General features: G+C 42.3%; 2 protein-coding genes across 6 annotated transcripts in view; one reads left to right on the forward strand and one right to left on the reverse strand.

Annotated features, from left to right (window-relative positions):
* FANCM (FA complementation group M) overlaps positions 1 to 26,076 on the reverse strand; it is a 131,606-nt gene that overhangs the window by 88,957 nt on the left and 16,573 nt on the right. The window lies entirely within an intron of this gene.
* Positions 441 to 24,314, forward strand: LOC101938759 (heme-binding protein 2-like). Of its 2 annotated transcripts, none has more exons than XM_005303416.4 (5): positions 441 to 885; positions 14,219 to 14,310; positions 19,674 to 19,815; positions 21,466 to 21,649; positions 22,159 to 24,314. In XM_005303416.4, the coding sequence occupies exons 1-5, from the start codon at positions 663 to 665 to the stop codon at positions 22,328 to 22,330; spliced, it is 813 nt and encodes a 270-aa protein (XP_005303473.2). In that variant the 5' UTR covers positions 441 to 662; the 3' UTR covers positions 22,331 to 24,314. The 2 variants fall into 2 exon arrangements, with proteins under 2 accessions (XP_005303473.2, XP_005303474.2); XM_005303417.5 differs by lacking the exon at positions 441 to 885 and adding an exon at positions 8,924 to 9,152.

Here is a 26,076-nt window from a genome sequence, read left to right on the forward strand (position 1 = left end):
TTTCATCTGCTGTTTTTCAAAGGTAGAATGGGACTCCTGCAAGAGGTGGGAAGAGAACCAATAAAGGCATCCTAAGCAATAGGAAAGAATACAGCTGCACAAAGCTGTTTACAAAACACGTACATTGTATAACTATTTGTGAAGATAAAAATTTTGGTTTTCTTGCGATTATACAGTTGAAATACAAATGAGTAATATTTAGAGCAGCTCAATTTTAATGTCCGTTTGAATAAACAGGTTGTTTCTAAAACCACACTCAGATGCTTGTTTTGGCAAGAATGCAATGCAAAGCAAGCCCCTCCTTTTTCTACAATGGTCACATTTTCCAGAGGAGAAGAACACCTCTCCCTACCAAACTGGCGGATGGGGGCACCGCCACGCAAGTTGCGACCCCCGGGCCAGGGGCTGGGAAAGGCAAAGGCAGCGAAGGGTGACAGGGACTAGCAGCTGTCAGGAAGCGCTACGAACGGCGGAGGGGGCCGGCGGAGCCGTCTCCAAGGCTGCCCCGGGCTGCCCCCGCCCCCGCCCCGCCGAAATCCCTCGGCAGGGCGAACAAAAGCGCCGCCTCGCCAGCCGCCGCCGCCAGTGAGGTCGCTGCCGCAGGGCGCAGAGCACATCGCCCCTCGCCCCTGGGCCGGGCGCGGCCGGACAGCGACCCCGCCATGCAGCAGGAAGCGCTCAGCTGCCGCATGAGCGGCGCGGCCGGGGAGCCCGGCGCCCTGGGGGCGATCACCCTGGAGGACCTGGACAGCATGGCCGAGGAGCAGAGCCCCGACTCGGCGTATCACAGCAACGGCTGCAGCCAGGACGACGACGCCGAGCAGGAGCGGCTGCTCAGCTACTGGCAGAGCGTGGGCAGGGGGCACCAGGTGGACGTGCCCGGGGGTAAGAGCCCGGCCAAGAGGCGAGGCGAGGCGAGGCTTGGCGAGCTGCGCCCCGCTCGCCGCACGGCAGCGCCCCGGGGTCACGCTCAGCGGCTGAGGGGTCCCCTGGGCTCCCCCAGGTCCCAGAGTGTTGGGGGGGAGGCTATGTCCGATCCAGGGATAAGAGACCAGACGAAATGGCGAGCAGGGGGAAGAGGCAATGCATTATGAAACGGGCTGTAGTTTGTGCTACAGCCCCACTTCTCAGCTTCATCTCCAACCTCAGCTCGTTTTTCAGTCTGCCACCATAGACGTGTAAAACGGGAGCCAGTAGCCAACGCCAGCCCCACAACTCCGGGTGATAGTGGAGGAGGTTGGTGCTCTTGCACCCTTTTTAAGGTAATTGAAAGGCCATCCCCTCAGGAGACTGGGCACCACCTTACAACAAAATACAAACTTAAATCTGAGCCTTTCTGTACGAGTGGATTTAATTCACTTTTATGCAGTGAACGAATGTGCCTGTAAATGCTGAAACAGGGTCTAGCTAGGTTAAACCTCTTAACAATAAAAATAAACCGTTTAGGATTTAGCGAGATTACGCAGAAGGAATTGAGAAGGAAGGAGCATATTTATTAGGAACATGATATTCCATGTTTACCAAAATACCTCTCTCATTCTTTTAGGAATCTTACATTACTGTCCTACCATTAACAATTTTACTTTTGTTTTATGCACTAGGCAGTGTTTTCAAATGCTTTGGCTGTATAGTGAGATTCAAAAGAAAGTGAATAGGAGCAAAGATCCTTCCAACCAGTGAGAAGGGAAGAGATTACAATTTGTGTCATCACTGTGACTCTAATGGAATTGGCTTCCACACTGGTGAAACTGAAAACAATTTGTGTACAGTTATGAGGCTTGTGTAGATGGAAGTTTACTCTTCTTGGAAGAAAGCTGATACATGCCTGTGACTACAGGAAAAGGGGCAGGGGGCACTGTTTAGACTGTGGTTCTACTGTAATTGATCTCACAGCTTGCACAAATATTTTTGAAACAGTGACTTCTGCGAGGCTGCTGCTTAATATCTGATTTGCAAGCCAGCTTTTACACCTTCTAATTTATATTTATTGTCATATGTATCAAAAATTTTAGTCACTACCATCATGAAATCTCCCACAGTAATATTTTAAATGTGAGGGTGTGGATAGGGAGAGCTTATATTAAAGTTTGTTTGGTATTAGGTATTGTGTTACAAATATTGCCTTTTAACTATAGTTAAAGGAGTGTAAATTAGACCTAGTTTCAGGTGTTTTGGGGAAATTACACATCTAATTCTGAGTTGTATGGCCTGAACCATCAAGAACAGAGCAGTGTGCATATGAGATAACTGGATCAAACCATGGATAAACGAAGTCGCAGCTAAATCTTTGTTCAAGATAATTTTGGAATTTTTTAAAAAGATTGTTTGGAGTAATTTTTCAGGTCCTAGGAACTTGACTCATTTGTAATACAGGACATAACACTAAGTAAAAAATTTGGACAGCTCATCTCTAAAACAGTTCAATTTTCTTTGTTTTTGTTTTTTGTAAACATCTGTGTCACCATCCTTGATCCTCACTGTTTTTACACAGTGAACATCAGAGACAGAATCAGAACAGGGTAAGAAGATTCAGTTTAGTGACCTACAATAGGCAAAAAGTGACTTTTTGCTTCTTTATAATAGATCAAGCCTAAAAGGTGTGTGTGCATTTATTTTTTGTTTTACTTCCATTTTTGAGAAGTTCAGGAACCTGAACGACTATAGTTATCAGAGAACTTGTAGGATGACATGCAAGGAGAAACAAAGATAACCGAGTGATTTTTATTCAGACTACTTAACACTTGTGGGCATTAAACAAACTGAGAAATACTTGAGAGAGGATTTTCCCCAACATCCCCACCTTTCAGCTAAAGTATGAGAAAGCTCAGTCCATATCTGAGATCAACAAGGCTTCAACAAAATCAGCAGAAAATAAACTAGACTTTATATTCCCAAGATTAAAACATAACACACCAACCAACAAATCACAAACCCCAAATTATTTTTCATTTCAGGACACATTTACGTTTCTCATCCTAACCTTAATTCTCTTCTTTCCTGCATTACAATTAGGGATGGGCAAACCGGTTTGGGCAAACAGACAAACCCTTGCCTCTCCCTTAAAACTGAAAAGGCATTATAAAGAGGTTCAGGCAGATATTGTTTTTGTACATGACAGCCCACTACACTTTGCCTTCTTTTTGGGGCTTCCTATACTGTGTCTAGGAAGTCATCAGACCTCCTGGGGTTTTCAATCCAGTAGGTAGTGGTGCTGGATCTACTTCTGTAGGGAGTAGGGAGAATAACCAAGAACTCAAACTTTCCATGATGAAAATGGAGTAGGGCCCTTCCCCATTTGAGATTCATATGACAAAGGTGAAGGCATGTCCATTGTGGGGAAAGGTAACCCCTTCACACAAAAGAAGTCCATTTCCTAATATATATTATTTGATTATACTATTTTTTTTTTACACTAAGATTTGCTAGACATTATTACAGACTATTTTGGAAACACAACAGAAAGGAAATTATTTTGCAGCACCCACACTTTTGTAAATAAGACCTTTCTATAACCTATTTTGCAAGGCTGAGTCAAGGTTGAAAACGGAATCAATGAAAATTCCTGATTGAACTAACAACTATACCTTTATACTAAGGTAAGATTTTTCCTGAAAGAGAAAAAATGACCCGAGTAGACTTCCCTACTTGGGCAAGTAAGTTTGTGTTCTGCTCCCCCATGACAAATACCACAAAACACTTTTATAGCTATTTTTATCAGAGGATTTCAAAACCCTTTAAGTCAGATATCATTTCCATTTTACAGTTGGGGAAACTAAGGCACAGAGGGCAAGCGTGTACCCTTGGGCCATGTCTTCTATCGGCACAGAAGAGTAAATCAAATTCTGAAGGCAAGTGAGGCTGTTGGACTAAAATTAGAGAAAAGTGCTATGACAAACCCTATTACAGTTCTTAAAGCATTCAAACAGAGGGGGGGTTGGTGGCAGATCCAGAAAAAGTCAAAGCTTTAATTGAGATGCCACCCCTAAAAAATGTGTCTTATAAGATGCAACTCCTCAGTATAATATAATTTTGGAACAAATTCAGACTTAGCCTGTCCTCAGAAGACCAAGACAGATTCTGCATATTGGAGATTAAAACACAGAAGCATTGGCTAACAGAATTTGTTGCCTAAATCCCTAGTATGGTCTTTTTTTGCTGTTCCCAATTCTACAGCAGTTGACCATCCCATCCTTAGCTAGGTCTCTGTGGGAGGGTCTCCATTTCCATAGAGATGAATGGAAGCCCATAGCATTGTCCTAGTTTTCAGGCACTGAGACCAGGTACCCCCAAATAAAGCGAATACTATGAGAGCATGAGAGGTTCACAAGATATTTTGAGGGTCTTAGATTATTTTCAAGCTTGTGACAGACCACCACCAAATTCATAATAAACATTGGAGACCAAAATAAGGTCCTGCCTTAGATGCCAGAGATTGCTCATGCATTTGAGATTTGAACTTGACTTAATATACACACCAAGAAAGTCTGCAGTGGTAGTTGATACCTTATCAAGGAACCCTTTTGATCACCCAGATTCTCCAGAGGCTCAGACTGATAAATACTCACAGGCCTGTTTAGATTTCCTTTACATCTCTAGAAAGACGGGCAGAATGAGCAGGAGTATGTCCTGGCAATATCTCTATTGTGAAACAAGGTGAGAGAAATAGCTTTCAGAAGGATACTGTTTATTCTAATGAAGTTATTTATTTTAAGTGTTTGTAGAAAGTGACTGATACTCTATTACTGTCGCAACAGCGGGCCCGATTCAAACCAATGCCTATCCACTGGACCATGGCAAATGCCTCAGCATAACAAATACAAAAATCTTCCTTTAGTTATAAACATAGTTGCTTCACTAAACCCAGGGTTGTGAGTTCAATCCTTGAGGGGGGGCATTTGGGGATTGGTCCTGCTTTGAGCAGGGGGTTGGACTAGATGACCTCCTGAGGTCCCTTCCAATCCTGATATTCTATGATCACCAGAAGCAGAAAACCTGTAATAGCAGGTATTTCAGGTTACTTTATTCCAACTTAAATAAGAGACTCCTTACAAAGCTTTAAAAAAACTGGCAAAACCAAGCCTATTCTACTTGCTTGAAGCATCCAGTTGCTGAATTTTAAAGTTATTAGCCAAGATATTTAACGCCATCATAATATAAAAGGCATTGCGTGTGCCATATACCTACTTAGGTTAGTGACTGACAAGTAGAATCCTTTTCTCTTTTCTGAAGTGAGGTCTACAGCAGGTATGATGAATTTAGATCAGGTGCCTGGTATGACATTCAGTATCTGGTGAATGTACATGCTAATAAGACCCACCACAATTAGAGGTTACCGAATCTTCATGTTAACGGACTTCTAAACCAAGTCCCATCAAATATATCAGACCACTCCTACCCTCTTCCCACTGATATCACACCAAAAAGACTTGCTTCTTCCATAACACTCAGATATAGTGTCAATCCTATTTACCATTTTTAAAATTTAAATAATTGAACCTTCAAGATGTACACATACTTATACTAAATCACCATCTAGTTGTAGGGCTGCAATTCATCCTTCTTCAGCCTGTCCCCTCCCAAAGTTATTTAACATCTTATGTCATGTCTGAATGTTAAGCTTTTAAGGACATGCACCATATGTCTCAAGTTCCTAGCACACCTGTGGGCACTATTTTAAAAATATATATGATATACTAGTTTTCATGGAATGCTAAATCCATAACAAGTGTTCAAATTTAAAAAACAGTTTGAATTGAGCAATACGTATTTTACTTCAGAGCTCCACAACACAAGTTGTTTGGCTGACATTCCAAAGGCTTACCTTCAGGCGAAACATGAAAAATTTCCTCTAATGGAATTTTTTTAAAAAGGTCATTAGAAGGGATGAAATAGAGCTTATAAAGAATACTTTATGCACCCTTTGCTACAGAGATACTTCAGTATATCAAAAACCTTATTCCAACTACTCTCCTAAGATAAAGGTAAAAAATCCTTTTACTATAAGCAGCATAGACAGGAATGTTATTCAGTGATTTAGCTTAAATTAATTTGCTTTAGTACAAAGTTTTCCTACCAACTCTCAATGTGTGTCAGGTTATATATTTTACTGGACCAACTTCCATTGGAGAGAGACAAGCTTTTGAGCTTATACGGAACTCTTCTTCAGATCTGGGAAAGGTACTCCGAGGGCTAATGCAGCTGCACGGCTGTAGCGCATCTGGTGCAGACGCTCTAAACCAGTGCTTTTCAAACTTTTTGTATTGGTGAGCCCTCTCACATAGCAAGCCTCTGAGCGTGACCCCCCCCCCTTATAAATTAAAAATGGGGAGGTAATGTAATTTAATGGGGACTTGGGGCTGTCAGCCCCACGAAGCTGACAGCTTGCAACTCCCATGTAACTACCTTGCAACCCCCCGAGGGGTCATTACTCCCAGTTTGAGAACTCCTGCTCTAAACTGACAGAAGAGAGCTCTCCCATTGACTTATTTACTCCACCCTGTGATAGGCGGTAGCTATGTCATCTGGAGAAGTTCTCCTGCCGACAATGCGCTATCTACATTGGCGCTTAGGTCAGTGTAATTTACATTGTTCAGGGGTGTGGATTATTCACACCCCCGAACAATGTAAATTGCAGGGAAGTAAGTGGTAGTGTAGACAAGCCCAGAGTGTCACAACTAAATAGAAGGCCGAACAGATAGTTTAGCACAAATAGTTAGCACCTATTCTAAGGGACTACTCAAGGAGAAGAGGCCTGTTAACACTCCTGCAGTCTTAGGACAAAAAGGGGGGTTAGTGGGTTACAGATCGTTGAATTAAGACATAAATCCGGTGTCTTTTTTAGATCATGATTTTTAGGGTCTAGCAAAGTTATAAATTTCAGCTCCCAGGCTTGTCTTTTGAAAGTGTTGTTCAGATTTCCTATGAGGATTGATAGGTCAGATATAGACCGATCGCTTTGTGAAAAATGTTAATCCACAGGTGATATTGTGTTTTTGTCTTTTATCATCTTCCTTTGTGAGGTCAGAGGAGAGCATAGCAATTGTCTGATTTCAAATGGCCCCTTAGAACATGTGCTCACTACATGTATTAAACTACCTGTTCGAACTTGTATTTAACTGTGACACGGAGTACCTTTCCCAGACCTGAAGAAGAGCTGTGTAGCACGAAAGCTTCTCTCCTACCAACAGAATTTGGTCCAATAAAATATATTACCTCACCTCACCTTGTCTCTCTAATATCCTGGGACCAACATGGCTACAACTATACTGCATATCAAATTGTAAGTCAGCCTCCAAAGATCTTAAAGCAGGATATGATCTTTTAATTACTAACCAAAAAAATTAAGGTTTAAATCACAGGTCAAAATTAACCAATATTAACATTTTCAATAACCGAGTTCTCTTCATTAGAAGATGACATTCAAGTCACATAAACTTAAGGCATGCATGCTCTTGGATAAAAAATATAAAGAGAACTACTGTAAAGATCTAAAAACGTAACTAAATTTTCCACACAATAGACATCTATGCTTCTGGTGTACAAGATGAAACTCAGTCCTACTAACAAATATTGTTACTTACCTTCCAGTAACTGAAGTTCTTAGAGATGGGTTTTTTTACACACATTCCACTCAGTATCCATGTGGATCAGATTGGATTCTTTTGAACATCAATGTCTGCTAAGGCCACACTAGGTGCCTACAGTCGAGGACATGAAGGGTGGGGTGGCCACAACCCAAAATCAGTTACTTCACCAATAAGAATCCTGTAGGACCAGGAGTCCTCTGAGTGGTGATGGAGGGTGCTTTTTGAAATCTGTGTGAACAACACATCTTGAAGAGCCACAGTTACTGTGACTAAAATGGTTGCCCAGAGCAAGGGTGAACAGAAGCTTACCTGAAGAATAATTGTAGAATCTTCACTCTACCAAAACTAGCATCCACCCGGGTAGCTTGCATCAGAGAATAATGAGTGGTAACGGTATGAATTGAACTCCATGTTGATGCCCTACATCTCTCTGATATGGGGATATTACCCAAGCAGGTCAACAAAGCTGCTTGAGCAGTGAATGAGCTTTAATCTGTCCAGGTAGATCTTTCTTAGCCAAAACTTGTCGTAACACAATCAGAGAGTCTTTGATGACATAGGTTGCTCCTTAGCCCATTCCACAAATGCCACAGACTAGATGTACACCTGAATGGCATGGTCATATCTAAATAAAATGACAATGCTCAGGATTATCCAGCATGTGAAGTCTCATTTTACCTAGAGTGGAATGCAGTTTAGGGAATGTGAAAAGACTGATGCAGAAGCTGGAAACCACCTTAGGCAGAAACTTAAGGTGAGATCTGAGAGTGACAATGTTCTCGTGAAAGAATGTTGGGGGGGACCCCACCACAAAGACCTGAATCTCTCCTACTCCCCTAGCTGATGTGATAGCCATCAAAGAGGCGGTCTTCCTCAACATGTGATAAAGAGACCTGGTAGCCAATGGTTCCAAGGGTGGACCCATCAGTCCAGTCATCACCAAGTTGAGGACCAAGGCAGGAGGGGGTTCCCACTGCCAGACCAGTGGGCAAGCATGTGAGCACCCCATGAAGAACCTTGTGGGGTGCTAGAAAATGGTACAGCCTTGTGCAGGAAGATGATTCACCAATGTCTCTGCCAGGTGTACTCATATCAAACTGAGGGTCAGGTTTTATTGTTTTAGAGAAAATAAGTAGTTCATGAAATCGGGGCTGCTACCAAGGAAGAGCTGATGCTGCATTGCCCAGACAGAAACCCTCGTCCATAAGTCAGTTTGGGCAAGGGTTTCCTGTTTTGGAGCAAGATGGCTTGAAATGCAGCAGAGCAGATCCTTTCTGTAGACGTTAGCCAGCCAGCATCCAGGCTATCAGATGCAGGATTCAGCCATTGTTCTGTAAGACCAGATCTGGTAAGGAGATGAGATGTCATCGTGAAAGGTTCACAAGGCTTGAGTACAAAGCTGTCTGGACTTTGCTGGAATTATGATAACCCAACCTGCCTCAATTTCCTCGAGACCCTAGGCATCATGTGTCTTAATGGAAAGGCATACATCACACCAGGAGCTCACCAGAGGAAAGAGAAAACATCAAAGACAGCATCTGCGCTTCCCGTGCAGCAGAACCTCAGGTACTTATGGGGACAGGTTGCAAATAATGATAGAACTTTAAGAAATGGACCAACCAGTCCATTCTGTGCCTTTTGGTAGAGGTTGGTGTATCTACCAATCTTAACCACCCTTGCAAAGATTGCAGGTGAAGTCTGGCATGCTGCCTGTGATATATGTCCATTCCAACATGTACCCCAAGAATCTGAGGTTGTTGTACTCAGAGTGTTTCAAGTTGCTCAAAGAGGGTGAGCACAGTCTGCAGTTTCAGGAAGGTATGCTCTAATATACCTGAAATCTAAAAGTGCCCCAATAAACTATGCTCAGAGACAGGGTCAGTGTGGATTTTTCCTTGTTTACCCTGAGTCCCAGCACAGCAAAGAGGCTTAGTGTCCTTTGAAATAAGTCTGTCACTTGCTGGGAGGATTCTCCCTGTATCAGCCAGTCACTTAAGTAGGAATATACCTGGACTCCTTGTCTTCTCAGACAGGCCTCAGATGGGACATGGGGAGTAAATGCAGGGCTGTGGAGAAACCAAAGGGTAGGATTCTACTGATAGTGAAATATGTATCAGAAATCTCAGTTATTTTCTGTGAGCAGGATGCATTAGATGTGAAGGTAGGCATCTTGAAGGTTGAGAGCTGGCAAGCCAGTCCATGGGATCCAAAGAGGGGATTTACAGAGGAAAGAGTCACAATATGGAATTTGAAGCAATGGACAAAGGTGTTGAGATGGTGAAGACTGAGAATAAGTCTTCAACCCCTCCAACCCCCTTTCTTCTTTGGGATTGGGAAATAGTGGCAAGTGGGACAGGTGGTTGCCAAAAAGAGGGACAGGAGGAGGATCTGCAGATGGTCTAGCCAGACTCTCAATGTACATGTGAAAACTGGTTTATGTCAGGAGCCCTGGAATGTGGGGCAGCCAAGGAAGAACATGGTGAAATCACTGCCTCTTCCTCAAGGCTCGGACTGTTAATGCGGATAGCGACTGTGGTCTGTCATACGGTTGCTATTGTCGCAGGTGCTTCCTTTTTGGGGATGAGATGCACAGGCCTAAAGATCCCAAAGTAGTTCTGGACTCTTAGGACATGGAGAGCCTCATCCATATCATTGTTAAAGAGCTCACTGTCTTTGAATGGAAGGTCCTTCATGGTGACCTAGACTTCCAGTTTAATTTCCATTGCTTAATGCTACAAAGACCTCATCACCCTGGCACTGGCCATTGATCTGGTGGCTGCATTTGATGCATCAAGTGCCACTTGGAGCACTGTTTGGGCTGAAAGCTTTCCAGTTCCTCAAGCTGTCCTTTCCACAGTCTGTCCCATAAAGGAAAGTTGTATGTGGAGAGCAGCACTTGAACATTCACCACTCTCAACTAAAGGCTTGGTGTCACCATGCCTTCATGGGTCACAACTGAGAATACCAAATTCAGGACAAGCCGCCGGGGAAAAGGGCAGACACCCCAAAACGGGTGGTTATTCTTCCCTGAGATATACCAAACCAGCAACAAAAGTAAACTTCTGTCTCACCACACTGGCTAACAAGTAGTCAGAAATACAGCCTCCTTAGGTATTCCAGTCCTGGATTCAACACCCAGACACTAGACTTAAAGATGAGTGGTTCTTTAAAATCAATTTCATCAAACAAAAGGTTCTCCTGATCCCAAAGGACGAGCCACACACCCAGGTCAATATATAACTCAGATCAAGCGCAGAGTAGCCAAAAGCCAGATCTGGGGAAAGGAAAGTAGCTGGGGAAGAGGACAAGAAGTCTGGTGAGACTGGGACTGTGGGAGGAGAGAAACTGGGATACACTGAGCCAGGAGACTAGGGGGATGGGAGCCAGTAGGCTTTGGGGCACAAACACTGAGATTGTACAAGAAGCTGGGACTGGCTGGACGAGGGACAATCAGTGTGGGAAAGAATGGGGGTGCAGGGGACGGGAGACAGATCTGACAAGGGGCTGGGTGTTCAGGGAGAACCGAGACTGGCTAAACAGAGAGACTGACAAGGAGCCAGGGAAGGGAGAAGGTCGGGAGAGAAACTGAGATTCGATCAGGAGCTCAACGGAAGGAAACTAGGGCTGGAATCTGGGGGACTGGGCCTGGGAGAGAAGAGAAGTTGGATGGGGAGCCTGGAGAGGACTGACTGAGCAAGGAGACTGGGTCTGGCATGAAACTGGGTAGGCAAGAAGAATGAGACTGGAACAAAGAGCTTGGGGTGGAGAAAAGACGAGTGGGACAGGGCAGAAGGGTCTGTACCCACAAAAACACACTCCCCTCAAGAGTCTCACCATTCTTCTACTGTTAGCAACTCTCTCTGAAACCCCCATACAGTCTCTCTCCTCCCCCTCTAGTGCTGACCCAAATACAGGATGATAACCTGCAACTGCTATCAGTTACTCCATTAGCTCAAGTGACAGAGGTCTGTGCAGTGGATCTAAAAGATTCCAACCCTGCAGAGGACTCATGTTGGTGTCCCTATAATGCCACATGAGGGAATTTCTTGTTATTCAGTTTGCTTTTAAAAAAAAAACCTAGGAAATTACATACAAAAACATATTAAAAGACTATGAAGGTCGCAAAGCCAAGCACTCAGAAATTAATTCTGGCATTTCCTTAGGGGCCTCATGCCACCTTAATTCAGCTGCCTTGGTGCCAGGACTGTGATCACGAGCAACACACATGACACTTAAGAGGCTCTTTTTTTTAATATTCAATACCCTCTTTGATTACAAACAGAGCAAAGACGTATGCAAAATGCTAGAGTGCATTTTAGCCCAAACAAAACTGGTAGCTTTTTGATTTTAGACTTGCCAGTGTCTCATGCTACGGCATTATGACTAATCTTAAAATATTAATCCACTGTGAATTCTTTCTGCATTAGGATGTGAAAAATTTACAAATCTGAAGTTATGAAACCTATTTTGTCCTGATTTAAGCTTTTGTACATTACAGCTTCATTTTGCTAGAAAGTCAATATTTACCATTACAAAAGTTGACCAATTCATTTTAAATATCTTCTGCACCTTTAAAGCTAAAGTAAAATCCCTTATCAAAAGTAGGTTATGTATCTAATTACATCATTGATATATGGCAAATATGTATACAATATTATGCAATCGATGGAAACAATTGCAATTTAAAAAGCCTTTGACATCGCAGGTTTTAAAGTAGCGTGTAAAAAAATTCCCCGTGTTATTTAAATATTGAGTTAGGGACATGTGGCTGTTTAAAACAAGTTTTCAAAGGACATGGTCTTCAGTGAAACATATAGCTGGCACATTTCTTAAATTTGGCCATTTTATTCCTTCTTAGCTTAATTCAGTCATTCCCCCCTGCAAGAAACCTCAGTCATTTTTAAGGTTAACAAGACAAAGCAAATTTCTTTTCAAGTAAGCTGTAGTGCCTATCTGTGGTATTTAGACACCATATTAATGTCAAACTGAATTCTGTACAAGTTGCATGCACAAACTCCTGATCAGTTCTGTGACTGAAATCCCTTGTTTTGCTTCAGGGCTTTGGTTTTTTTTAAAAATCCTCTCCTACTTTGAATTCCTTGTTATTAGGGAAGGCTTGAGTAAGGAGGCAGATATTGCCCCTTTCCAGAGGACATGCTTCTATGCTGATGAGTCTTGTTAAAAAAATGTGTTAATTAAATTTGTGAATGAATTCCTGGGGGGAGAATTGTATGTCTACGTCTCTGTTTTACTCGCATTCTGCCATATATTTCATGTTATAGTAGTTCTGGATGAGGACTCCGCACATTGTTTGTTTTAAGAACATTTTCACTGTAGATTTGACAAAACACAAACAAGGTACCAATCTGAGATTTATAAAGAGAGCTACAGCACTCGACCCAAGGTTTAAGAATCTGAAGTGCCTCCAAAATCTGAGAGGGACGAGGTGTGGAGCATGCTTTCAGAAGTCTCCAATGCGGAGACTACAGAACCTGAACCACCAAAAAAGAAAATCAACCTTTTGCTGGTGGCATCTGACTAGATGATGAAAATGAACATGTGTCGGTCCGCACTGCTTTGGATTGTTATCAAGCAGAACCTGTCATCTGCATGGATGCATGTCCTCTGCAATGGTGGTTGAAGCATGAAGGCACATATGAACCTTTAGTGCATCTGGCATGTAAATATCTTGTGATGCCAGCTACAATAGTGCCGTGCGAACACCTGTTCTCACTTTCAGGTGACATTGTGAATGAGAAGCGGGCAGCATTATCTCCTGCAAATGTTAAACAAACTTTTGTCTGAGTGATTGGCTGAACAAGAAGTATGACTGAGTGGACTTGTAGGCTCTAAAGTTTGGCATTGTTTTATTTTTGAATGCCAGGGGTTTTTTTGGACATCATTCTACACTTGTAAGGTCAACTTTCAGGATAAAGATATTGCACTACAGTACTTGTATTAGGTAAATTGAAAAATACTATTTCTTTTGTTTGTTACAGTGCAAATATTTGTAATAAAAATATATAGTGAGCATTGTACACTTTGTATTCTGTGTTGTAATTGAAATCAATATATTTGAAAATGTAGAAAACATCCAAAATATTTAAATAAATGGTATTATATTATTGTTAAACAAATTTTTTTAATCGAGCGATTAATCGCGATTAATTTTTTTAATCGCTTTTCAGCCCTTATATAGAGAGAGTATGATGTGGCCCATATATCTCAAACCATATGGCCTTGAGGATGTCACATGGGCCGCAGTTGTATGCTGATTGGGGCCGCATGTTGAGAACCACTGGACTAGACTCTTATCTAGGCATTGCTCCCTGAGCAGCTGTACATGTTGGGCTTCTCTACTGGGGCAGTGGAAGTGTCAACAATCAACAGGGAGTATAGGAGGACTCAGATGGTATGTTACTTTGCAATATGAATAAAGAGAAAGTCTAAAATTTGTTATAATTTTAGAGGTTCAAAGGTAAGAAAGTCAACTGACTATGCCTTTCTACACTGAGGTAAGTCAGGCTCATTTTTAACAAAAACAAAAGCAAAGCAGGCCAAAATAATATGTGCTTTCTCCTTATTTCTGTAGTTTCAATTCTAGAATTAAAAACATATGTCGTCATTTGCAGACATGGCAGAGCCAATCCAGCAACTGACCAGAAATAATCAACATCAGGAGAGGGAAAGTATCCCATTTACACTGATACACCGCAAAGAAAAGGTAATTCTTTTCCTGCAAAGTATTTATTCTGGTATTTGAAATGAGTACACTTTGATAAGCAATTTAATTTTCTAAGTGTTGCAAGACTGATGATGTAATTGAAAACATGAGGAAACAAACCTGGCCCCAATGTCTAACAGTCCATAATTGAAGAAGGGGAGAATAGTGCACACGAGTGATTGAAATCAGTATGCCTAGAATGAAAGTTAGGTGACCCAAAACCACTTCAGTATGTGAACATCCTAAATCAGTATCTGAATATGTACTTAAAAGAGCGTAAAGGATATTTTCCCTTTATTTACCTCCTAAAAGGAAAGTTCAAAATTTTGAATACATTTCCTTTCCAAATGAAAATCCAGAATGTGTGTCTTGCCAGGTATGCAAGAGATGTTATTTTCAAATGTAATTTTAAAAAATAAAGTCAATGTTTTCCCAAGCAATTAGATTAAGTCCAAATTAAACAGAAAAAGTTAAGGTGAGAAAGAGTATGAGATTTGTATGAACACTGCATAATAGCTACTGAAAGCTTAATGCAAGCTAAATACTTAGATATTTTAACTTCAAAAATAAGAGTCCAAAAGACTGCCCTTGAGTGTGCTTTTGATTTGTGAATTTGCCATTTTGTACAATCCATGCTTGCTCTGATCCAGAGAACAGAATACCTTCTCTCTACTCAGAGCCTGGGTCAGTTACACTCTAGTTCTGCTTTGCAGATTTCAGGAATACATATGTAGATGTTATCTTTAAAATGCCTCCGAGATAACATTTCCTCTCCTTAAGACTATTTGAAATTCATTTCTAGTTTTCTACTTCCACTCTCAAAATATATCACTAAGCTGGCTAATCAAGTGGTGGGGTTAACTTCTCTGTTTATCAGAACCATTATTTTATCAGAACACAAAGGCTGTTACCAAAAGTGTGAGTAAAAAAAAAAAAAATTCTCGACAGATATTTAAAAGCAAAAAGATGAAGCCAGCAGAGCTGAATTATCTATCTATAGCTAATTCAGTTAATTTCACCCTGTTTAAAAATAGACAGTACTAGTTGTTATTGGAACTACAACAAACATTCAATGCAAACAGATTTCAGACCAGGGATTTTTCACCAATTGTATGCACTGTTCACTGGTCACTACAAATAGCAGCATGGTCAGGCAGAAGGGGTCAGGGTTGGAGGAAAATGGGCAGAAGAATCTGTGCTCTGTAGAGCATACTCCCACCCAGAAGCTGGAATCTAACCCGATTCCTAAGCCTGGCCATTCCTCTGCTACCAGCAACTGTGAAACCCACCAGCAAAGTATGCATCTCATCCCCCTCTAGTGAAAGTCCACACAGAAGTAGTACATTATCATCCTCTATCACAGGGGTAGGCAACCTATGGCACGCGTGCCAAAGGCAACATGTGAGCTGATTTTCAGGGGCACTCTCACTGCGTGGGTCCTGGCCACCGGTCCGGGGAGCTCTGCATTTTAATTTAATTTTAAATGAAGCTTCTTAAACATTTTAAAAACTTTATTTACTTTACATACAACAATAGTTTAGAAATATATTATAGACTTATAGAAAGAGACCTTCTAAAAAGGTTAAAATGTATTACTGGCACGTGAAACCTTAAATGAGAGTGAATAAATGAAGACTCGGTACACTAGTTCTGAAAGGTTGCCAACCCCTGCTCTATCAGTTACTCCTTTACTTCAAGTAGCAGAGGATCTAAAGTTTCCACACCTATTAATAAACCATGTCGGTGTCACCATGATGCCACATGAGGGAATTTTTTTCTCAGTTGCTTTTTTAAAAGCCTAGGAAATTATAGATTCAGACTAACATGGCTACCCCTCTGATACTAGGAAATTATAGTGGTGTTGTAGCTGTGTTGGTCCCAGAACATTAGAGAGAAAAGGTGTGATTTAATAACCTCCTCCATGGGGGAAGGCTACTACATCTCCTCTTCCAGGAATCAAAAACAGTGGGTGTTGATAAGGCAAATCATAGGACCATAGAATATTAGGGTTGGAAGAGACCTCAGGAGGTCATCTAGTCCAATCCCCTGCTCAAAGCAGGACAACACCAACTAAATCATCTCAGCCAAGGCTTTGCCAAGCCTGACCTTAAAAACCTCTAAGGATGGAGTTTCCACCACCTCCCTATGTAACCCATTCCAGTGCTTCACCACCCTCCTAGTGAACTAGTGTTTCCTAATAACCAATCTAGACCTCCCCCACTGCAACTTGAGACCATTGCTTCTTGTTCTGGCATCTGCCACCACTGAGAACAGCCAAGCTCCACCCTCTTTGGAACCCCCCTTCAGGTAGTTGAAGACTGTTATCAAATCCCCCCTCACTTCTCTTCTGCAGACTAAATAGCCCCAGTTCCCTCAGCCTCTCCTCGTAAGTCATCCCTTCTGTAGTGGGGGAACCAAAACTGGACGCAATACTCCAGGTGTGGCCTCACAAGTGTTAAATAGAGGGGAATAATCACTTCCCTCGATCTGCTGGCAATGCTCCTCCGAATACAGCCCAATATGGCGTTCGCCTTCTTGGCAACGAGGGCACACTGCTGACTCATATCCAGCTTCTCGTCCACTGTAATCCCTAGGTCCTTTTCTGAAGAACTGTTGCTTAGCCTGTAGCAGTACATGGGATTCTTTCTTCCTAAGTGCAGGACTCTGCATTTGTCCTTGTTTAACCTCATCAGATTTCTTTTGGCCCAAGGTCTCTCTCTATAAGTCTATATACTATACAACTAAACTATTGTTGTATTGTAAAATAAACAAGGTTTTCAAAATGTTTAAGAAGCTTCATTTAAAATTAAATTAAAATGTTGATCTTACGCCGCCAGCCCGCTCAGCCTGCTGCTGGTCTGGGGTTCTGTTCACCTAGGCCAGCAGAGGGTTGAGCGGGGCCGGCAGCCAGAACCCCAGACCGGCAGTGGGCTATGCGGCTCAGCCCGCTGCCGCTTAGGGGTTCCATCCGCTGGCGCCTGCCAGCCGGGATCTCAGCCCGCTGCCAGTCTGGGGTCCCGGCCCTGCCCACACACAGTGGGTACTTACCTTTTCCCTGGTTCTGGCCCATTCTCTTCCTCTCTCTCTGCACTGAGCTGAGGGTGGGAGTGCACTGAGCACAGGGCTGGGGGTGAAGGAGCAGGCTGGAGGTTGGGGTGTAGGGTCTGGCCAGGAGCTAGAATGAGGGAGGGGGCTCAGGGTTGGGGCAGGAGATTTGGATGTGGAGCGCTTACCTGGGCAGCTCCCATTTGGTGCGAGGGGTACAGGTGGGAATGTGTGTGTGGGGGGGGTGCAGGAGCTCCCATTTGGTGCTCAGGGTGGGGGTGGGGATGTGGGGGGTGCAAGAGTCAGGATGTGGGGGGTGCATGGGGTGTGGGGGGGTGCAAGAGTCAGGGAAAAGGGCTGGGGGCATGTGAGGGGGGTGCAGGTGTCAGGGCATGGGGTGGGGAGGGTTAAGGAGCCAAGCAGAGGGCTGGGTGTTTGTGAGGGGGATACAGGGCTCAGGGCAGGGGCCTGGGGGGTGTGCGGGGCTGCAGGGCTCAGGGCAGAGGGCTGGGGGTGTGGGCTGGGGTCGTGGGATGCTCACAGCAGGGGGCTGGAGGGGATATGCCCTGATTCCACCCCCACCTTTCCCAAGGCCCTGCCCCCGCTTCTTTTCTGCCTCCGCCGGGAGCAGCAAGCACACTGACTCCGCTCCTCCCCCACCCCCTCCCTTGCAAGGGACATCAGCTGATCGGCCAGCAGGGAGGGAGGGAGGAGGAGGGGCAGAAACCCAGCACATTGCAGGAAGAGGCAGGGGAGCCGGCAGGACCAAGCTTCTGCCCCTTGCCCCCGCGGGAGGGGGCAGAGAAGAGCAGGCCGGGCTGGGCTGTGCAGGATTTTTAATGGCACTCTGCTGCCTGCCGGAACCCCATCAGGCAGCAGCGTGCCATTAAAAATCGGCTCGCGTGCCATAGGTTGCCGACCCCTGCACTAGGGTATGATCTGAATAAATGCTGAGCACTCACAGCTGCAACTTAAGTTAGTCGGAGCTGTGCTTTGAACATATGAAGTGTTACATAAGGCTAAGTACAGACACTCCCTGATTTACGCAAGCGTTCCATTCCGTAACGCTTTGCGTAAGTCGAGAATGTATACCTGACAATTACGCGCACACACAAAAAAATAGCTTACGGAACTTACGGAATTTTTTCCGTAAGTGTGGATTTGCATAAGTTGGGTTTGTATAACACGGGGAGCGTCTGTATACTGAAAAAAAATCACATTATTGGCCTCTCAAATTAAGCACCCAAAAATCAGTGTATACTTTTGACCTGTATCTCTGCCTTCAGCTCCCCTTTGGTAAAATGGGGATAGTAATATCCCCTCATCACACATGAGTGCTGCAAAGATTAATTAATTAAGGTTCATGAAGCACTCAGACACTGCATGATGAGTTCTATAGAAAAGCCCAGGAGGAAATTAATACTGTCTTTAGAGCTGGGTTTGAATAGTGTGGAGCTAATCAAATGTAAAGCCACACATTCAACAATGAGGATAAAACAAATACTGAATAGCTGCTCATTAAGTGAGCACTGTCCATCTGTGCACTGAATGTGGCAGCGGTTCTGGGGGGGAAAAACAGTAGGTCATCATGTAATTAGAGACTGTACCATAATGCATAGGTGTAAGGGGGCTGAATTAAGGTTGCATGAGCAACTTTAATTCCTGGTATTTTTTTATCTTTGAGTGCTTGACTTTGAAACCTGAATGTTCTTTGAACATAGTTGGTAATTTGCAGTAGTACTGCAAACTCATTGAACGCTAATTCAGTGCAAGTTATATTACTTTGTCACTAACCTCCACATAAATCTGTTTTATGATCAAGTTACAGCACCATTGATTATGGCCCTTGTCAAGGTAATCATTTATATTGATTAGAGTTAATGGAAAACTTGGAAAAAATGAATACATCAAAATCTGCAGATGGTCCCACTACCAGAGTTTTAAGTCTTAAAAAATCCTGCTACTCACCAGTGTAATAGTCTTTTGAGGCAAGTAGCTAGCACACAGCTATATCTCAGAAGACAATGCCCATTGGATAACCTTAGTGTTTGAGCTAGCTACAAAAAAGTGAACTAAATATTTAAGACTTGAAAAGCAATATGCTTTCCATTTTTTTAAACTGAAACATCTAGACTTTAGTGTAAATCACTAGTCATTCTTTTCATTCTCCTGCCCGTGTACCAGTTAGCTTATTTCCTTTCAAAATAGGCAAAGGATCTGACTTAGTCATCTTAAAATACCAAGGAGTTCTTTAAATTACTCATACCAAAGCTTAACGTCAAATTAAGATACTAACTCATCTGATTTTTTGTTTGCAGTTTGGGGAAGTGCTTTACGAAAAACGTCAGTATGGAAAAGCTAAATGGGCTTGTATTAAAATGCAAGAACAGCAGTATGAACAGAGCATATGTCTGGGATTCATGAAGCTTATGAAATATATTTGTGAGCAGAACTCTTCAGGTAACTACAGATGCTAGTTTTGAATTAGAACATCTTCTGCTATTTATGCTCAAGCACCTCTCATCAATTCCAGTTTGATTTGCACCAACCAGTTCCAAATACACAATCTTTTATAGTACAAACAGCTCCCTGTGACAGCTTCTTTGTATTGGAAATGAAAACAAACCAAACAAAAAACCCCAAACGGAAGTGCCTCCTTGCACACTAAGTACACGATCAGCACTAGACAAATGAGTTTTTCCTGAAAGGCTGTCTGGATATTGGTAGTTCAAATATTTCTAAACTGTTAGAATACTTCTGAAAAATTCTAAGAGTCAGTTTGCACAGCTAAAGGCCAGAAAAGACCATTAGATCATCTATTTCTAATCTGATCCCTTGTATAATACAGGCCATTAAATTTCACACAAGTACCTCTGTACTGAGGCAAACATGCTTTAGCCAACACAAGCGATCTTCCTTGTATTGAAAGGCATCCAGTCTTGATTTGGAAATTTGTTCCAATTATCATCCTCTCTGTTAAAAATTTGTGCCTAATTTCTAACATAAATTTGTCTGGCTTCAGCTTCCATATATTAATTTTTGTGCCCTTTTCTGCTACACTACAAACCCTGTGTACTAAAGGGCTCTTCTCCCCCAGAAGTACACATACACTAATCAAGTCACCTCCAGTTTTTCAACTTCCTTTCTAAAATATGGACACCAGAAATGGACAAAGCATCCCAGTATCAGTCTCATCAATACCCATATACAGAGGTAAAAATCACCTCCCCTCTTTATCCATCCAAGGATTGCATTAGTCCTTTTTGCCACAGTTATCATATTAGGAGTTCACATTGAGTTGCTTGTCCACTATGAGCCCTAAATCTTTTTCAGAGTCACTGCTTTCCAAGATACAGTCCTTCATTCTGTAGATATGGCCTGCACTACTAGATGTGTTACTCTGCATTTGGGTGCGTTAAATCAGAGGGGTGTGTGTGTGTGTGTGTGTGTGTGTGTGTGTGTGTGTGTGTGTGTGTGTGTGTGTGTGTGTGTGAAATATACATACAAACCCGTTAGAATAATAAACCTAGAAAGAAAAGTGTTCAGAGTTAAGACAATTTGTGTGGTCTCCTCTACTCAGGGAGTTATTCCTGTGTAACTCCATGTCTGGAGGCCCCTATTCTACAATAAGAATGCTCCTATTCCAAATCCAAGTGGATTAAGTTAATTCAGATAAAGGTACTCTTATTCCAGAACAACAGCATCCATTTGTGGAGTTAATCAGGAATAATTAATCCGCTTTAAATTCACAAACTACATTACTCCGCGATTAACTTTCTTGTGTAGACAAGCCCTGTCTTTGCTAAACGTAATTACATCTAGACAGGGAAGAGCTCTCAGAACACTTCATTTTAATATATTGTACGTGCTGCAATTCCAAGGCATAGTGGAATGTTAATACCAACAGTTGCCTCCAGCCAACAGCACCTAAAGCCACCTATTTCTAAATCTACTGAATTCCATTCTGCTATGAAAAACTTTTCTACTCTACAGTACTTTATCCATGCTTAGCTTAAGAATGTTCAATATTAGTTTTAAAACTTCATACATATTGAGTGCAAAAGTTCTCTTTTGTATTCTCTAGAGTGATGGTCATGTATTTTTCTTCAGGATTGTACTTGGGGATGACTATACCCATTGTGACTCTAGTGCATACTAACGAAACTCACTCAGAGTTAACACGTTCAGTGACAGTCGCATACTACCTGCCTGAACTACTGCAGGACCAGCCACCTCAGCCTTATGATTCTGACATAATTATTGAAGAGTGGCCTCCTACTGTTGTTTATACTAGGTAAGAACCATATTAATCCTATTACAGTAAAGCCTTAAGTAGTACAGGTCTCTTTCTATATATTTAAAATAGGATATGACAAATACTAAAAGCTAACATTGAAAATCAAAGCTTGTGTTATAATCTTTATTAAATACCACTTGTTTCAGAGACCAAAGTCAAAGTCAACTCAGGAGGTAACTATTACATTCTGTAGACTATCACTGACGTTACAGAAGTATTTAACTTTTTGAAGTAAATTAGTTACGTTGATACTTGTATTGGGCCTTTTTATTAAAAAAATTGAATGATGAGTGCAACAGGGAACATTACACCTGACAATTGTAAATTTTGGGTTAAGAAACATTGTAGCAGTTATCACCGTATATGGTGCATACATTAAGCAGTATCATTGAGAATCACCATAGAACCACTGGGAAGAGAAAAAAAAAAAAAATCTTCCAGGTTTAGAGGGGACTCCAGGAAATACAATAAAAGAATAGAATATAATTAACAATTGGTTGTTGCAGGAGCTTCAGAGGGGTCACCAATGAAGACTCTATAATGAGAGAAATAAACTTCTTGGGAGAACTTCTGGAGAGCCCTGAGCTATGTTTGCAGAATATATTCATTGTTGCAGGATACACCAATCCAGCTGCTGCAAATCGACACAATGAAATATGGTTCCTGCAAAGACCGTAGCATCCCACTTCAGATGCCTAGCATTATCCAAATTCAGTTTGTACACAATGGCACACTTAAATTTGCAAGTGAATCATGTCAGGCTAGTCAAGAGCTTTATAAGTCTTTGTGATAAACTATACAGAATTTTTAATCCTATTTTCCTAAACTACATATCACAGTCAATCAAATTAGCATGACAATCAATCCAATTTAGTTATTGAGCCATCAGGGTTAATATCTGAAATTTTATGCCAATTTTGAAAAAGTCTTATACACAATTTTTTACTAGATACTTCAGTTTTACAGTTTATCCATAATATTTCTTTGAGATTTATAGTACTTTTCAAATTGATTCATGTAATCTTTGTAAACAAGGTAAATTCAAGTCACAAAGGTATAGTTCATAAATTCTAATGTTAAAAAACTAAACTGTTTTAGATTTTTTAAATATTAACATATTAAATATTTTTCCACTACAGCATCTCTAGGGTGCCCTAAATATTTAGCATGAGATTTTCAAAAGTGCTCAGTGTTGGCCCAACTCTGCTCAAATGGAAGACCATAATAAAAGTTGGGAGCAGAGTTGGGTCAACACTTTTGAAAAATCCCACCCTTGAGTACAGGTTTTCCCCACTCTTCTCAAAAAGATATTGAACCAAAGTATTTGTCACCTTCGAAATACAGAGTCCAGGATGTGAAGAGTCAGTTGCATTGCTCATTCAAGTTTTGTTAGTAAATAGTTCCGTTTTTCCTTTTTTGAAACTCAGTACCACACACCCATAGATGACTGAATATGGTACTCAGGAGACAGAGGATAGGCATCATTCCTGCTCAGCTGTTCAACTTACTGAGTGACATGAACTTTAAAAACTAGAGCTTTGCCTAGATATTCAGAATATAGTAATCAAGGCAGATTAATTGGCATCACAGAAACTTGAAGGGATAAATCTCCTGACTGAAATACTGGTATATAGGGGTACAGCTTGTTCAGTAAGGACAGGAAGGGCAAAAACTGAGGAGGTCCAGAAGGAGATGGGAGGCAGACCCGCTGAAAATCTCTGGGTAAAGATAAAAGGGGGAGAAAATGTGTGTGACATCATGGTAGGAGTCAAATATAGACCACCAGGAAGAGGAAGCAGATGAGGAATCTCTAGAACAGACATCAGAAATATCAAACACAAGACCGGATAGTAACGGGAATAACTACGTAGACATCTGTTGGAAAAGTAATATGGCAAAGCACAAGTTCTTGGAATGTACTGGGAACAACTTGGTGTTTCAGAAAGTGGAACAAGTAACTGGGGACAGTCATTTTAGATCTGATTCCAACCAACTGGGAGGAATTGGTAGGGAATCTGATGGTCGAAGGCAATTTGGGATAAACTGATCAAGAAATGATAGATTCTAAGGAAAAAAAGGAGGGAGAGCAGCAGAATAAGGACACTGCACTTCAAAGCAGACTTTAACAAACTCAGAACTGGTAGGTAAAGTTCCATGGGAAGAAAAACCTAAGTGATAAAGGAGTTCAGGAAATCTAGCAGTTTCTCAAGGAGACAATATTATAGGCAGAACACCAATCTATCCCCAAGTGAAGGAAAGATAGGAAGAAGAGTGAGGGGCAAATATGGCTCCATCAGGAGCTCTTCAAGGACATGAACATCAAAACGGAATCCTACAAAAAGTGGAAACATGGACAAACTGCTAGGGAGCAGTACAAAAAGAACAGCACAAGTATGTAGGGACAGAATCAGAAAGGCTAAAGTACAAAGTCCGTTACACTGAGCCAAGGATATAAAAAGGCAATAAGATGTTCGTTAAATATATTAGAAGCAAGAAAAAGATGAAGGAAAGCATAGGTTCTGTACTTAGCAGGAAAGGAAAGCTAATAACTGATGACATCACCAAGACTGATGTGTTTAATTCCTGTTTTGCTTTAGTATTCATTAAATACTCAACATAATTAATATTGACAAGAGGAAAGGAACACAAGCCAAAACAAGAAAAAAAACAGGTTAAAGAATATTTATCTAATTAGATGTATTCAAGTTGGGAAGCTGATGAAATTCATCCTGGGGTATTTAAACTAGCTGATGCAATCTTTGCGCAATTTGCAATTATCTTTGAGATCTTCTGGAGGATGGGTGAGGTTCCATAGGACTGGAGAAGGGCCAATGTAGTACCTAACTTTAAAAAGGGAACAAAGAGGACCTGAGGAATTCTAGACCACTCAGCCTAACATTGATATGTGAAAGATGCTGGAACAAAATATCAATCAATCAAGGTTATAAAGAATAGCCAGCATAGATTTGTCATGCCAAATCAACCAAATTTCATTATTTGACAGGGTTATTGGAGGGTTATAGGAGGAAAGATGTGATATCTTGATTTTAGTAAGGCTTTTGACACAGTTCCATATGACATTCTCATAAGCAAACTAAGAAAATGTGGTCTAAATTAAATTACTATAAGGTGAGTGCACAACTGGTTGAAAGACCATACTCAGAGTAATCATCAATAAGGCTGCGAATTTGTCACAGAGATCATGGATTCCATGACCTCGGTGACTTCTGCAGTGGCCAGACACACCAGCTGCTGCTGGGGCAGTCTTGGGCCATCGCCTCCCTCTCCCAGCAGCAGCAGGAGTTTGGGTGGGGGGCAGAAGGGGATGAGGGCTCTGGGTGGCGTTTACCTTGGAGGGGCTCCCCGGAAGCGGTGACATCCCCCTCCCTCGACTTCTAGGGGGAAGCGCAGCCAGGGGGCTCTGCGCACTGCCTCCGCCTGCAGGCATCATCCCCGCAGCTCCCATTGGTCGCGGTTCCCAGCCAATCGGAGCCGTGGAGCCGGCGCTCGGGGAAGAGGCAGCGCACAGAGCTGCCTGGCCATGCCTCTGCCTAGGAGCTGAGGGAGGGGGATGTTGCCGCTTCCAGGGAGGTGTGGAGCCAGGTAAGGAGCCTGCCAGCCCCTCCCCGCTGCACCAGCAGGGGTCCCAGGCAGTCCACACACACACCCCCAGCCTGCCCCCTCAGGCCACCCCTCATCCCGAGCACCCGCAGTGCCCCTCAGGCTGCCCCTCTGAGCACCCGTGGTGCCCCTCACCCCATCGAGCATGTGCAGCACCCCCAAGCAGCCCCCACGAGTTAGAGTTATATAGTACAAGTCATGGACAGGTCACAGGTCATGAATTTTTGTTTACTGCCCATGACCTGTCCATGAATTTTACTAAAAATACCAGTGACTAAAACGTAGCCTTAGTTATCAATGGCTCATTGTCAGATGGTGCAACGTATCTAGTGGGGTCCCAAAGGGTACAGTTCTGGGTCTGGTGCTATTTAATATTTTCAGTAATGAGTTGAATGATGAAGTGGAGAGAATGCTTATAAAATTTTCAGATGACACTTGGCTGGGAGAGGCTGCAAACATTTTGGAGGACAGGATTAAAATTCAAAATGACCTTGACGAATTGGAGACCTGGTCTGAATTCAACAAAATGAAATTCAATGAAGACAAGTGCAACATACTTCACTTAGGAAAGAAAAATCAAATGCACAACTACAAAGTGGAAAATAACTGGCTAAGTGGCACTACTGTTGAGAAGGATCTGGGAGTTATAGTGGATCACAAATTGAATACAAGAAAACAATGGGATACAGTTGCAAAAAATGCTAATATTCTGGAATGCATTAACAGGGTGGTCATATTTAAGACATGGGAGGTAACTGTCCCAGTGTACTAGGCACTAGTGAGGCCTCAGCTGGAGTAGTGTG

The sequence above is a fragment of the Chrysemys picta genome, chromosome 4 (assembly GCF_011386835.1).
Source record: "Chrysemys picta bellii isolate R12L10 chromosome 4, ASM1138683v2, whole genome shotgun sequence".
In the NCBI taxonomy this organism is placed as follows: domain Eukaryota; kingdom Metazoa; phylum Chordata; order Testudines; family Emydidae; genus Chrysemys; species Chrysemys picta.

Coding starts and splice junctions, on each gene's coding strand:
- LOC101938759 (XM_005303416.4), top strand. CDS start 663: ATGCAGCAGGAAGCGCTCAGCTGCCGCATGAGCGGCGCGGCCGGGGAG. Junction 14,311..19,673: donor TGATACACCGCAAAGAAAAG/GTAATTCTTTTC, acceptor TTTTGTTTGCAG/TTTGGGGAAGTGCTTTACGA. Junction 19,816..21,465: donor TTGTGAGCAGAACTCTTCAG/GTAACTACAGAT, acceptor ATTTTTCTTCAG/GATTGTACTTGGGGATGACT.